Raw genomic sequence first — 16,433 nt, 5'->3', positions numbered from 1 at the left:
TGGAGGGAAGCGGACCGACGGAGACTTCGGGAGTATGCATCCAGTGCTTCTTCCTTCAAGTATATCCAACCTTGGGCGGCCACAGACCCCACGAATATATATGATGAGTGCCTTTGAAGAACTGTTTCCGAACTTCCTTCGTGAAGATATAACTCTCCTTCTATTCTTAGTTATATATGACCTACATCTAGATGATATCTGCCGACATAGACGTTGCTCCATTTCTTTACTCAGCATAGTGGCAGAGCTGTGCATCTTCAATATGGCTCTTACAATTACACACTCCTCCTCCATGGTACTGTTGCTACTAATTGTTTCTATCTGCATCGTCTCAGAATCAGGTCGGGCCAATGCATTGACAGGCCTGAGCCAGGATTACTACAAGCTATCGTGCCCAAGTGCAGAGACTGTGATAAGAGATACCATACGCAACGCCACCCAATTCGACCCTAAAATCCCTGCTCGCATTCTACGAATGCATTTCCACGACTGCTTCATTAGGGTATTTCCATTAATTTTTGATATCATAGTTAACCAGTGTAGAGTCATCTCTCCCACCTGAATCCAAAAGTTTTCAATGTTTTCAATGATATTTAGGGCTGGCTTGGCTCCCACTACTATTTCATCAAAATCATGAGTAGTGTAGAGTTTAGAATGAGAGTAGAATAATAATAGAATTTGTATATTAATGTTAGAATATATAATCTAGAAGGACTCTATAAATCTGCGCACTAAAGTGATCGCTAGAATTATAAAATTCTCAATGTTGTGTAATCTGTTTGCAGCATCAACTATTGGGAGATTAATCTGTTTGATTTTATAGTTTTGTTTTGGTTTTTTTTAACCTAAATGGAGGCGGTTGGGTATTGACATTGGCGGTGGCGTAAATGAGTGCAGGGGTGCGATGCATCGGTGCTCTTAGACTCCACTCCAAGCAATGAACCAGAGAAAGACGCACCACCCAACGTCTCACTTCGCGCCTTCTACGTACTAGACGATGCCAAGGCGAAGCTCGAGTCCATTTGTCCACAAACTGTTTCCTGCGCTGACATTCTCGCCATCGCTGCCAGAGATGTTGTAGTTCTGGTACACTATAATCTCCTCTCAATAATTTAGATAACAGGCTAAACGTGTATATATATATATATATGATTAGTTGAAATGTTGATTTGACAGACCGGGGGTCCAAAGTGGGACGTTCTCAAGGGACGAAAAGACGGGCTCATCTCGAGGGCAAATGATACAAGGAATTTGCCAGCCCCCACCTTCAACGTTTCTCAGCTCATTCAAAGCTTTGCCCTCCGTGGACTATCTGTCCGTGATCTTGTCGCTTTGTCAGGTGCTTACAGAACTCTCTTCTAATTATACTCCTAAATTCAAGGAGGAGATTTATATTAATATCATGTCTGACAAATTCGGGAATGCTTGATAAATATTATTATGTTTTTTTAAATTATATATCTGATAGATGAGGTATACCTGTAAAATGTGCCACTAAACTCAAATATGATCGACATTTACATTTCAGAATTGTTGCAATCTGTTTTTGAAAGTCAAGAGATTGAAAATTACCATGAAAATACGGTAACCCCGCTTTGTAACTTTTATCTCTAATTGAATTTTAATTGAGTTATGAATCAGGTGGGCATACGTTGGGCTTCTCTCACTGCTCTTCCTTTGAGAGTAGACTTCATAACTTCAACGCTACATTTAAGGTTGATCCAACCATGGAGCCACAGTTTGCGCAGAGCTTACGCACGGTGTGCCCTCAACCTAACAACAATCGCAGCGCAGGGGCTTTTCTGGATTCCACAGCCACCCAGTTTGACAACGCATACTTCAAACATTTGGTACAAGGAAAGGGAGTGTTTGGCTCCGACCAGGTGCTATTTCTGGACAACCCAACAAAGATGATGGTGAAGAGATTTGCAAGGGATGAGAATGCCTTCTTCAAAGCATTTGAAACCTCAATGCAGAAGTTGGGAAGTGTTGGAGTTATGACCAGCGGGGGAGAAGTGCGATTGAATTGCAGAAAAGTGAATTCTTGAACAGGATTGATATGGGATTATACGCTCCTACAATTCATTTTCTTTTTATAAGATGCAAGAGGCTCCCTTGATAATTGTTTCTATTTTTAAGAGGATCCTCTGTTTCCGTAATCAATAAATTGTTTGATTGCTCAAGTTATTCAACGACCAAAATAAGCAAAATCAAAATAGATTTGCTTACAAATCTGCAGTGGGTTCTTTTTGACATCACTCATTAATGTGTTTTAATAATATTTAATTAAACTTTATATCTTAATAATTTCGAAATAAGTTTTACACAAAATAATACCATAAAAAGAATCTCAAGTCACTCGACTTATTATTTGATAAATGAATTAACATATCACAAGATAAACTTTAGTAATATAAACTAGTTATCTAATATTCTTTCGGTAGCCCGCAAATTGACAAGCGCCCTCTAAATAAACTGCAACCAAAATGCAATCATATTTGGCGATGAGAGTGCAAGTTTAAATAATCAGTACGATGCATACCAGGTTTACATAAGGGCATAACAGGTGGTTTAAAAAAATATTTTTTTTAATAAATTAAAGATAAGAGTAAACCAAAGAAACTGAAAAATTTTTATGTAATAAAATATATTTCTAGATTATTAAATTTGGCTATTTATCCTTTAAAATTTTGAAATTCTTAAGTTCAATATAGGCCGCACTTTCAGCTTAATAAGGTTTCAGAATTTTTATTCTTTTAAAAATAAAAATAAAATGCATAGATGGTTTAGTCTTAATAATTTACACTTTCAACGTATACAATTTAATGAATAAAATGAAAGATTTTAGATTTTAAAATTTATGTAGTGTATTTGTTGCCTTTATTTTGTATGGCCAAATTTCAATTGTATATAAATTAAATTAAATTATACATAAATATTTTGATATTTATCTATATTTATCCATCATATAACTTTATTATCTATTTATTTTTTACCACTAATAAATCCAATTAGAGTAAATCAAAGTTGTGCTAGTATACACAACTAATCACGATCACTCTAAATATCAAAGTGAGACTCAAATATTATTAAATTACATATACCAACACAATTACATTAATAAATGTGGTTCATATACTCAATTTATTTGAATGTATAATAACACGATATTGTTTAACCAATCTACTTTAATATTAAACAAGAGTTAATATAATTTATTTGAACTAAAAAATAATAAAGACAAAGGTTTCATCACAAAAAATAAAACAACTAATAAAATATTGTACTTTTGAATGTCATCACCAAAAATTAAGAAATGTGATTGAATAATAATATTATTTGACCCTATGACCTCTAGGTAGGTCAACCGAAAGGGATCTACCCATCGAAGAGATTTAACTCTTTGATATTTGACCCTGGGTCTACCCATCGAGGATATTTGACCTTGTGATATTTGACCCTGGACTACCCATCGAGGAGATTTGACCTTGTGATATTTCACCCATGGAAGAGATTTGACCCTATGATATTTGACCCTGGATGACCCTGGATCTACCCATCGAGCCCTGTGATATTTCACCCATCGAGGAGATTTGACACTGTGATATTTGACCCTAGATCTACCCATCGAGGAGATTTGACCTTGTGATATCCCTGGATCTACCTAGCGAGGAGATTTGACCCTGTGATATTTGACCCATCAGAGCAGAGTTGACCCTATGGTATTTGACCCTATGACCTTGTGATATTTGACCCTGGATCTACCCATCGAGGATATTTGACCCTATGATATTTCACCCTGGATCTACCCATTGAGGAGATTTGACCCTGTGATATCCCTGGATCTACCCATTGAGGAGATTTGACCCTGTGGCCTCTCGATAAGGGAGGTACTTAGCAACAAGAACTTGACCAACTGAGCTATCCCTTGGGGTTGACTAATATTGTTTATATTAAGATATACATTTTATTTATATATGTGTGTGCCCACGTGTGTGATTTTTTTTTTTATTAATATATAAAAAAAATATAATTCAATTTATTAAAATATATTTAAAAATTCTTAAATTGAAAATATTGAGAAAAAAAACTATAATTCATTAAAATTGAAATAATAGAAAAAAAACAAAATAAAAAGGAAATAAAACTAAAAACCAAAAATTAGTAACTAATAGAAATGGAAGTTTCTAAACAACCCATAATAAGTCCTCAACCAATCAATTTTGAAATAAATAAATTTAAATAATAATAACAAAATTAAATTCCGAATGTCAAACTATGGATAAGTAGCAAGTATTTTCAGTCAAAAACATGTATAATACCATACCGGTGGGTATAATAAATATATTTTTCTTTTAAATTAATACAAAAAATATTTTAATATTATTTACGAAAATACCATGTTTCTACGGTATTATATATCTCCATAAAGTTTTAAAAGAATCTCTAAACACAATGGAGTATCATTTTAATTATATCACTTCTTCACCTCATTTCAGTGAATCCCTCATGCGAACTTTTTTTCAGAAGAAAAAAAAACAGAAACATGTCTTCATTAGAAGTGAAGATTGTTTTACATTAGCATACTTCTAACACGGGCCTTTCCCAAGCTGGATTGTAAACTCCATACATATAAGCAAAAACTTGACCATTAATATGTCATTAGAATCTTCCAATAAGACTCTCAATTATATATTCATACTGATAGAAAAAAACATAACAAAATAGGGATAGACAGACAGAGTACAAAATTTATGGGTAAGAGAACGGAACATCTCTCTATCAGATCTCAAAATAACCTTGGCCACAAATGATACCATCGACCACATATTCATAAACCATATGCCCATCTGAGAGAGCCACACCACACTTGGAAAGAGTGTCTGCCTCCAGGTTTTGTTCTCGGTATACATGCTAAAATGACACACTAGGTATGGTAGATTTTAGGTCTCAGATTTGTTGCATCCAGTTGCATAGAGGAGGGACATCCATATCACACCTGCCATGTATCCACTAAATTATAGTGAGGGAGTCATTGATGATCACAACCTTCTCAATGCCTATCCAAGAGATACATTGAAGAGCACTCCATAAAGCAATCATCTCTACCCTGCAATTGTCTCCAAACCCACCAAACCGAAAAAAAGGATATAGAGAAGAGGGCTCAATACGAAGATATACACTACAGCCATATCTTCCACCTACAGATGTACCGTCAAAGAAACATATGGGGAATATCCCATCCAAATCAACCAATGTCACTAATCAAGAAGGAGCCTTGGGATTCCATGGACCAATTTCATTGAAGAATGCAGCAATCTTGAGAACTGCCATCTTGATATCTGGGACTTTACCCTCGAAAATGAGGTTGTTCTGAGCTCACCAAATCCCCCAAAATGTATAATATGGGATAGCCCTGTAAGGTTTGGCATGTTGGGCCCATGATATAAGACAACCTGTAATAGAAAATACTTTACAAGCGACATTTGCTCTCAGGAGATGGGAAACCTCTTTCATGTTGTAGCAGCTACAACCACCCCCCAAAATTTTTCCTTAGCTTCGTTTTGGAACCTCCCTACCAACCATCCTTAGCAGCATGTCTTGCACTAAGTAAGTACATAGGCTTTAGTTGAGTTTCAATGGCATGCTAGCCTGTACATGTCAACCTGCTTGTCCCCCACCTACAGGCCAACATTTTGCACTTAGGAAAATCCATAACTGAGATGTTCCCTCTGAAAATTGTGCAATTCTGGAGGGGAACCAACCTTCCTTCTAGAAATTGCGAAATCCTGTTGGGCTACCTGCTGAGATCCAGAATTACGCAATATAGCCAAATAGCCCTCCCTTAGGAAATTGCGCAATCCAGCCTGACACTGGGCTTTAGCCTAGAAATTGTGCAATTCTAGGAGGTATTGACTTGCTGACCCCAGAAATTGCACAATACCTGTGGGACAGCCAACCTTGTTTAGTCTAGAAACTGCACAAATCCCTTTCCCATGCTTGCAAACTGCTGCATGTGCCTTCAAGTTGACAGGTTTCCTCTAACACTGAGCATTCCTAAATTGAATGCATGCGCTGCTTTTCCCGAAATAGAAAAAATCAACATGCAAAAAGGATCCCTAGATTTTAGGGATCTATTTTTAGCAACTGGAGGTTACATGCAAAGATCATTTTAGAAACCTCCCTCCAAGTTCCGCTTTTTCCTAGATTTGTGGCATCCGTGTCATAAACCCCATCCTTATCAAAATTATTTATTCAACGCTGCAGAGCTTATTTCTCACATTGATCTTAGAGCTCTAACATCCCACATCACGTCTAGGAGTCTTTTGCACATTCAACTCAGCTTTCTTTGGGTAAGTCTGCTTTTCATGTCATTTGCTGCTTTTCTGTCGCCTTTTGTATTTCGCTTTGTATGAATGTTGTTTGCTTGGTTTTGTTGAACGTATGTTTTCGTTTTAATGCATGTTACCTTTTAGAAGCGTTGTTTTAAATTTTTCATTGCATCTCATTGTTGTTGCATGCATGACACTGTCTTTTCACTAATGATCATCGTTGCGGTGACTCACTTCACACACATGCTTGCTTTCTCATTTTCTAAATCTTGCATTCACTTTTTGCATGCATGATCATTCACTCTTGCTTACACTCAGTCTCACCATGCATTCAAACCTCTTCATGTTTTCAGTCACCCGTTGGCAGGTCTGGGATGCCTTTGCCCAGATCTTGCCTTCCCCGGATAGCAATGCGCATTTATGGAAGTGAAGGTTGTACCTTCCCTCCAGAATATGTGTAAATATGGCCAACACTAACCTCCACGATTTCATTGCGTGATTCTGAGAAGTAGTGCCCTGCTAACCCCAGAAATTATGCAATGAAATTTGTAGGTTTTCATTCCCTTGCTAACTGAAACTATGCATTTCACAGTTTCAATCCTTAGTAGGCTAGGTTGGACTATGAATTGCACAGTTCTAGTAGTCAGTCAACCTTCGGGTAGCCCGGACTGTGCTTTGCGCAATTTTGGCAGTCAGTCTCCCAGCCTCCCAGTGAAAATTGCATAATCTTCCCAGTCAGTCACCCGGGTGGGTATGTTGCATGATAGTCCTCAAATTTGTTTTGGTATTCAACTGACATATTGCTTTCCATGAGTGTTTCTATCTCTCCAGGTATATCAAGTGTTCGTCTATCTCTCAGCAGTATTGATACAATGGCCTCCAAGAGAGCAGGGTAAAATGACACCATTGGAAGTGCAACTGGAGATGTAGTTGCACAAGTGTTTATGAGCTTCCCATTTACGAAGACACCAAGATGTTCATAGATAGAGACATTAAGATGAAATGGTAGGACATCAATGATACATTATTAGGCACATTTGAGGAAGGTCTAGAAGATTGCAAGGTCTATGTCAACATCCACAAGTCTAGATTGTACTGGATTGCATGCAGGTATCTCGTGTTTCCATGCGCGGACATGATACACTAGATTTTTTTGCACACTGATCCTGAGACGATGACATTGAATAGTTTCAGTGGGATGGATCTTGCTACCTTCATAGTGAAGGACATTCTGGAGATGTACCACTTTCCACAGTCGGTGATCAAATTGGAGAAACCCTTAAGAAAACCCAGCAGTAGAGCAAACTCAAGAGATATCATGAAGAGCTGGGTGAAAGAGGAAACCAAGTTTAGGATAACACACAGCCTGATTTACAAGATGAAGATACTACAAAAGTCATATCAATACTTGGTCATATTTTCATGCCGCTTCTACAGCCAAGAGACCATAAATACCTTCCCGCAGAGCTGGGTGATTGCATTGGACCAACTGGCCAACGAAGGAAGGCCATGCAACTGGTCCAACATGTTGGCTCTCAGGTTGAAGGAACAGGTGACAGAAGCCCAACATCCACCCAGGGGTTATCAAGTGGAGATATACATGTTCGCATACATACTGGATGCAATCTATGCCTGTCAACAATTCCGAGGTTTAAGTTGGGCATGGACACCTTTAGAAACCTCTATGCACACTTATTGCAGATTGTTCCCTGAATGCATCTTCCACAAATTTATCACACAGTTTTCAGACCACTTTGTCACCTCGGTGTACAAAATGATATTTCAACAGGATCCACCTTGCATGTCGCAGGCATCAATGGAGGCATTGATCAACATAGCAGATTGGTATGCCTCACTACTTAGTACCTTCATACGGATGTACAACATAGAGAAACCTCCGCATGTTCTACCTAATTTTTCCATGGACAAGCTCATCATGCAAGAGGTGTCATATCACATCTCACAAAGGTTGTTATCTATACTGCACAGGAAGAAGAAGGTGCCTTGGCCCGCTCTTCCTTTGCAGATTGGGTTGTACGAGATATGGAATCTCAAGCATTTTGAGACTGAAATGGAGGAGTTCAAGAGATTCACCTTAGGCAGTAGAAGTTTCAATCTGTATGACTTGCATTGCTTAATAAAGGACCATTGTGCGAGAGTGAAATTTCTTTGGATCCATGGGGCATGTCATTGGCCTGAGGAAGACCCATGGAGATATTGTCACAGCCTCTCCAGGCTTAATGAACCGGTCGGCATAGCTGTGGAATGGTTAGCAAAGCAGAGGGAAGCAGCATCTCAAAGAGCACAATCATCAGCAGTGGAAGAGGGTAGCAGACCTACACATGACAAAGGTAAAAGAAGGGTTGTTGACAACACAAAGGCAGAATAAATCCATAATTTTAAAGTAGATCCACTCGTGATGAAAGCAGCTTTGGAAATTGAGGCTAAGAGGAAACAACGCGACAGGAGGAACGCATAAAGGAAAAGAGAGAAATGGAGGATAGAGCAAACAGAAAAGGAGTTGCAAGAGTTGAAGCAGCAACTCTGGGAAGATAGGAGTTGCACAGAAGAGAGAAGGAAGCGTAGTAGGGACAGACACAACAGGAGGTGCAACATGCACAGACTGATGAAACTGTCTCCATACAGGTTACAGACTCATCTGAGTAGCTAACACTTATATGATTTGGAGCAGATTAGTAATGTTGTGCTAATTTCCCATTCAGAAATAAACCCAATATGATTATCATTTTCTTTTTCAAGTTCTCAAGGATTCAAAACTTTTGCATAATTAACATATTCCCATGAGAGTTCCTTAAGTAAATGTTATAAATAGTTTAACATAAAAACATATGCTAAACAACAGCAATATAATAGCAAAGAACATCAAAATATAACACACAACAAGCACATGATAAAGGAGTTCACCCCTCCTAGGCTACACCTCCTTGGTCCAGCTTCTAATGGCTTGGGCTTCTCTATTATGCTCAAATTACATCAAAAGTGTGTTTTCAATGCTCAGATGCCTCTGAAACCTATCTTAATGAGTTTAGAATACTCAAAATTGCTAGCATTGACTATTTTTACATCACATTTGGATAAGAACTAAAGAATTTATGACTTCTCCCAATTCTCCCTCTATTCTTTCCACAAAATGCTCAAAATCCGGTAGAAAAATACAAATTAGCCCCAAAATCTGCTAATTGGGAAATAATTTCTCCGCACCGCTGGCCATATCTTGTCGGTCATATCGTAAATCACAATCGGTGAGTTCAAGTAGGCAGAAGATATTTTTTAGTGGCGGAACACTGCGATGTGATCTAGGTGGACTCAACGGTCTATTAAAATGTAGCATAAACAAATGGTGTGTCCAGGGTCTATTAGGTTTTGGAACTCAAAGAAGTTCAACGGGCTTACACAACAAAATATTGTGATGCAATGTCACGAACCCACAGGAACGTAAAACTGTAACACAATAACATAATGCACCCGAGAACTCAAACTGCGTTGGAGTTGAGGCCAATACTTGTTTGCCAATCCCTTTCACCGATTGCAATTGCGATTTGATTGCATCACAACCCAACCTACCGGGGGCCGATTTGAAACACCTTTTTCACCTACCATTGTGATATGCGATTTGTAAGTGCCAATAGTGGGCTACCACTTGGCACCTCTTATTCTTTGAAGACTTGCCACATCATCCAAATCCTGCCATGTAGGCAAATCAAATTTGAACTTTTACTTGCTCTAACTTCTACATACGAACTCAGATTTGAGTGTCATTTACACCATTAGATTTAAAATGGCGAGCTCTTCAATCTGAAGTAGAGTTTGACAAGATTCTGACCCTTTGATTTTTGAGCATAATTTTGAGCACCTGATCACTCCTCCCCACTGGAAGCCTTTTGGACCCCAAAAGGATCACTTTTAATTATTGAACAGATGAGGTTATTGTTCCCTCTCCTTCCCCACTTTAATCCATTTGTCCTTTGATGGATGTGTATCTTTGAGACCCACCCAAAGATAATCAATACTTCCCCTTTTTGTTGTCCTTGTCCTTCTGTCAAGTATAGTGTCTTGTTGAAGCACATCAAGAAATTATGGAGATAAGTCTTCAATAGATGGAATTTGAACATTCTCTCCTTGATCTTCAATCAAAGGAGGTTCATATAATCTCAAATTTTCAACGTTAACAATGGAATATATTTTCATACATGAAGGCAAACCAAGCTTGAAAGCATTATTACCAATTGGTTGTAGCTTTTTACCTTCACCTTGAAGCCTTTCCTTGCTAATGTAAATCCAAACTTCATCATCTGCTTGAAACTGATGATCCACATGATGCTTATCATGCCTTGCCTTATACTTGCCTTTACTCTTTTCTTGTTGTTCTTGAACTGTTTGGTGAATCAACTGAATTTCTCAATGAATTTCTTTGCTTTGTCTATGTCACTATGTCAATCTATAGCTACATCTTCCTAAAAGATGAAATTCGAAGGTGATTTAGGCAAATAACCAAGACATGCCTTAAAAGATGAAGTTAGAGTAGAAGAGTGTTTTTCTCGGTTGTAAGCATGTTGAATATAATGCAACTATTCATCCCACAACTTAGGATGTTTGCTACAATATCCTCTTAGCAAATGAATGACTGACATGTTAACCACTTTAGTTTGACCATCTATTTCTGGATGAAAGGTTGTACTTTTCTTCAACTTGGTGTCCATCAAGTTCCATAAACTTGACCAAAAATTCCCAACCAATCGAAAATCATGATCACTTACAATAGAAGTAGGCAATCCAAAATGAACTCATACATTTTGAAAGAAAAGTTGATTTGTTTGTTCAAATGTAATTTTATTTTTACAAGGAATTAACCTGCACATCTTGTTGAACCTATCCAAAACTACATACAAATAATCATGACCTTTCCTTGATAAAGGAATACCTCCTACAAAATCCACAGAAGCACTTTCCCATGGTCGTGAAGGCACTGGAAGTGGTGTGTACAATCCTATTTTCCTATTACTAGGCTTACTGACTGCACACAATGAACAACCTCTCATAAAACATGACACACTCTCAAGCATACGAGGCCAATAAAAATACCTCTGAAGATTTGCCATTGTTTTACTTACACCAAAATGTCGAGCAATAAGAGAAGTGTGCACTTCCCTTGTGACATTTAATCTCTCTCCCTATGGAACACAAAGTTTTCCCAAATGATATAATAGATTATCATGTACATGGTAGTATAATTCCTCAACTTGGTGGCTTTGACTCAAGTTTAGATATACCTCTTGAAATTCAGCATCCTGTGTGTATTGTTCAACATAACTTTCAGGAAAAACATAATTGTTCTTGAGTGAAATGGCTACATTTACAACCGGTCTATAAAGAATATCAATAACTCTGTTATAAATGCATTTCTTGTACCAAATTACCAAGTGGAATTGTTGTAAAAATCCCATCCAACAAAAGTGCCTTGACTACTACAATTTGGTTTGATATTGCAGATATTACAGAGGTTGATGATCGGTTTGAATAATGGTTTATTTTCCCATCAAATAATCCTTCCATTTCTTCACACTTTGCACCAATGCATAATTCTCTTTATCATATGTAGGATAATTAATAACAACGCCATTAAAATTTTCATAATGAAATGAAATGCGCTTACCATGTTGTAAAAGAACTGCACCCATGGCATAGTCACTTGCATCTGTTTGTATTTCAAATGGTTGTTTCAAATTTGGCAATGCTAAAACTGGGGCTGAACTGATCTTTTGTTTCAAAGCATCAAATGTTTTTTTCTATTTGCCTCCCCACTGGAAGAAAACCTTCACGTTGGTCAATGCATGTAGTGGACCCAGTATGGAGGAGAAATTAGAAATGAACTTCCTCCAGTACTGCATTGCTTCTAAAAAACTCCTTACTTCTGTAACTGATTTGGGTATTGGCCAATTCACAATGACCGAAAATTTAGAGGGGTCAATCTTCAACTCACCTCCTCCAACTATGTGGCCCAAATATACTAAGGAAGTTTTCCTGAATTCACATTTAGACATCTTCATAAATAATTGTTCTTTTCATAAGACATCTAACACTTTCCTAACATGCTTGACATGCTCTTCTCGTGATTTGATGAATATCAAAATATCATCTAAATGGACAGTTACAAACTCATCAAGAAATTATCTTAAAATATCATTCATATCTCTCATGAATGTAGATGGAGCATTACAAATATTAAAAGGCATAACTAGCCACTCAAACAATCCTTATTTGGTTTTAAAATAATTCTTCCATATGTCCTCAATTATTCTAACTTGATGATATCCACTTCTCAAGTCTAATTTAGTGAAATGCTTTGCATTTTTCAACTGATCTAGAAAATCATCTATTTTGGGCAATGGGTATCGATTTTTTATTATAATATTATTCAAAGATTGATAATCTAGACACATGCACCAGGTTTCATCTTTCTTTAGTACCAATACAATTGGTGAGCCTCATGGTGAAGTAGACAGATGAATTACTCCTTTATCTAACAATTCCTGAACTTGTTTCTTAATTTCTAATCTTTCCAGAATTGACATTTGATACATACCGATGCTTGGGAGTGAACAGTCCTATTATAGCTGAATTTCATGCTGAATTCCTCTTTTTGGTGTTAATCCCTTTGGTTCTTGAAACATGTCTCCATATTGATTAACCACATCAACCAATTAAGATTTCAACTTCACAGTACAGCCTGCAAAGGATTCCTACTCTGTGTCATTCTTCTGCTTAATCATAAGGAGCATGAGAATCTTGCTGGAATTGACTAGTCGCTTCATTACCCCTGTACTTGCCAAAGACAAACTAATCTTTCTACGATGAGCTCTCAAAATGTACTCCACTCTGCCTTTAAACAAATGGTATTTTTTCTCAAATCTGTGGAAAACATCTCTTCTGTCATATAGATACGGGTTTCCCAATACAATCCTTGAGATATCCAATTACACAACGTCTAATTCAACTTCATCAATGAAATTAGCGGTGATTGCAAACCTGAAAGCACACTTCTGTGTGACTTCCAAATTAGCATCCTTGGTTATCCAACCCAATGGATACGGTTTATGATGAGACAAGGTTTCCAAATTAATTTTCTTAACCAAATCCACAGAAATTAAGCTGGCCTGAGATCCACTATCAAACATTATATCGATCTTTGTATGTTTAGGTATAACTCGAATACGGAACAAATTGATTTACTTTTACTCATTTGAAATGCTATGGGAATTATTTGTTACGTTGGTGCTTTCCATAGCTATCTCTTTGCTTTCTTTTTCCAAGAAATTCCCTTTGGTGACTATGGCTATGATCTTGGTTTCATCTCTTGAGTCAAAACCCAAGTCTTGTTGTGCAATAGCGTTGGTCTTATGTTTCCCTTTATTGTTAAATTTCTTCAGTCGTAATTCTGGATGAAGCTTCCAACAATGAGCTTCATCATGTCTCTCCTTGGAACAGTTCCTACACATGGGTTTCTCCCCTTCTTTCTTAATAGAAGCAATTTTCTTCTACTTTCCTTTAAACTTATTCCCCTTTTCACCACTCTGAAATGGCTTCTTCGTACCTTCTTCCTGTATATTTTACCCTCTTTCTTCGAGATGTGTAGCTTGAACACAAACCTCATCAAGATTCGTGGGACTGAACATAAGAATGGTATGTTGAAGATAGCTATGCAACCCTCCTATGTATTTCAATAAGGTATCTTGTGTCTGCAAGTCTACTCCTAGCATAAGAGCTCTTTTCCTAAACTCTTGAGTATACTCTTGCACATTTTGACCTTTCAACTATCTGAAATTTTCCCAATTCATAATGGTTTTCTACATATGAGCTAAAGGGTAGAGTTGTCTTTTTATTGCAACAATGAAATCAAACCAAGAAATAGAGATCTTACCATGTTTTTTGATCTCGTATTGAGTCCTTACTTCCCACCATACAAGTGTTTCACCCTCCATTCTCAATGAAGCCAACTGAATTTTGATATCATCCTCTTGAAGGTTTTGAATTCTATAATACACCTCCAACTAACAAATCTGGTTATCCAACTTCTATGCATTAACTTCACAATTGTAGATACGTAACTTAAATTTGACATCAAGCTTTAGAAAAGGTGATTTACCAACCCATTTTGAAGGATGATGATGAGTATGAGTAACGATCTTATTTGTGGAAGAGTGTGAAGATGATTTCAAAGAAGAAGATGAAGAAGATGGTGGATATGGTGGAGGTTTGCCTCCATTCCCATTACCTCAGTTTCCATTACCTCCTCTTGAAGAACCTTCTCCATTGGGATGCTTGTAGCTTTCTCCTTGAAACCTATTGTTTCTCACCTCATAGAGGAGCTTAACAATCTCTGTCATATCGAAGAAAGCCTTTCTAAAGGTCTTCTCATCTTTTTTCATGATAGGTTCTCCTTCATCAGACATAGTCTCTAAAGACTCAACTACAACTTGAGGCTATACTGGTGTTGGAATCTCCACTGCAACTTCTGCAACTTGAGGCTATACTGGTGTTGGAATCTCAGTTGTAACTTCTGCAACTTGAGGCTAAACTGGTGTAGACTACTTTGGAAACATTGTTCTTCTTCCACTTGACCCAACTTTAGGGCTTTCAACCAGATTTCCTTCACCTTTTTTAGCTTTAACCTTGTAAGCATGACATAAACTTGCAAACAATTAAACCCTTCTTTCACGAAGAAAACATAGTAGGAAAAACCAGAGCTGTAATACCAACTTGATCTGAATTGGAGTAGATTAGTAATGTTGTGTGAATTCCCCATTCAGAAATAAAACCAAGATTCTTATCATTTGTTTTTTCAAGTGCTTAAGGATTCAAAAAATTTTCATAATTAACAAATTCCGATGAGAGTTTCTTATGTAAATGTTATAAACAATTTAACATAAAAAGATATGTTGAACAACAGAAATATAATAGCAAATAACATCAAAATATACCACACAACAAGCACATGATAAAGGAGTTCACCCCTCCTGGGCTACGTCTCCTTGGTCCATCTTCCAATGGCTTGGGCCTCTCTATTATGCTCAAACTACATTAAAAGTGTATTTTCAATGCTCAGATGCCTCTGATCCCTATCTCAATGAGTTCAGAATACTCAAAACTGCTAGCATTGACTATTTTTGCATCAAATTTGGATAAGAAATGAAGGATTTATGACTTCTCCCAGTTCCCCTACTATTATTTCCTCAAAATGCTCAAAATCCGACAGAAAACTACAAATTAGCCCCAAAATCAGCTAACTGGGCAAGAATTTCTCCGCACTGTGGGCCATATCCTATCGGCCGTATCGCAAGTCACAATTGGTGATTCAGGCAATTGTAAGGTCTTGCTTCAGCGGTGGAGCACTACGATGCGATATAAGCAGACCCAATGGTATATTAAACTGTAGTGAACAAATGTCGCGTTCGGGGTCTATCGTGTTTCGAAACTCGGTCAAGTTCAGTGGGATCTTAACACATAAAAACATTGTGATGTAATGTCATGGACCCACGAGAACATAAATTGTAACACAATAACGTATCGTATTCAGGAACTCTAACTGCCATGGAGTCAGGGCTGATACCTATTCGTCCATCCCTTTCACCGATTGCAATTGTGATTTGATCGCATCACAACCCAACCTATAGGGGGACAATTTGAAGCACCTTTTCCACCTACCATTGCGATATGCGATTTGTGAGGGCCAATGGTGGGTTGCCACTTGGCACCTCCTTATACATTGAAGACTTGCCACATCGTCCCAATCCTACCATGTAGGCAAGTCAAACTTGAGCATTGACTTGTTCTAACTTCTGTATACGAACTCAAATTTGAGTGTCATTCACATCGTTGGATTCAGAATGATGAGCTCTTCAATTTGAATATGAATTTGACAAGATTATGACACTTAGATTTTTTAGCATAATTTTGAGCACCTGATCAGGCACAAAGCAGATAGGGTGAGAAGTTATGGGAGCAGGACTTATCTCAAGAGATCGAACATATGCTAGAACAGATGGATATGGATAGGGTGAAGCTAGAGTTAGATCAAGATAT

General features: G+C 37.5%; 1 protein-coding gene across 1 annotated transcript; it reads left to right on the top strand.

Annotated features, from left to right (window-relative positions):
- Nucleotides 1-217: 217 nt before the first annotated feature.
- On the top strand, nucleotides 218-2,183 carry LOC149211961 (peroxidase 66-like). Its single transcript, XM_089390511.1, has 4 exons — nucleotides 218-502; nucleotides 898-1,086; nucleotides 1,177-1,339; nucleotides 1,642-2,183. Exons 1-4 carry the CDS (start codon nucleotides 263-265, stop codon nucleotides 2,046-2,048), a joined length of 999 nt encoding a protein of 332 aa, XP_089246637.1. The 5' UTR covers nucleotides 218-262; the 3' UTR covers nucleotides 2,049-2,183.
- The last annotated feature ends 14,250 nt before the right edge of the window (nucleotides 2,184-16,433 follow it).

The sequence above is a fragment of the Pinus tabuliformis genome, chromosome 1_1 (assembly GCF_031772625.1).
Source record: "Pinus tabuliformis cultivar Carrire ecotype Pingquan chromosome 1_1, CPIR1, whole genome shotgun sequence".
NCBI classification, from domain to species: Eukaryota; Viridiplantae; Streptophyta; class Pinopsida; order Pinales; family Pinaceae; genus Pinus; species Pinus tabuliformis.
Note: the sequence above shows the minus strand (reverse complement) of the source record. Positions and strands in the feature narration are given on the sequence as shown.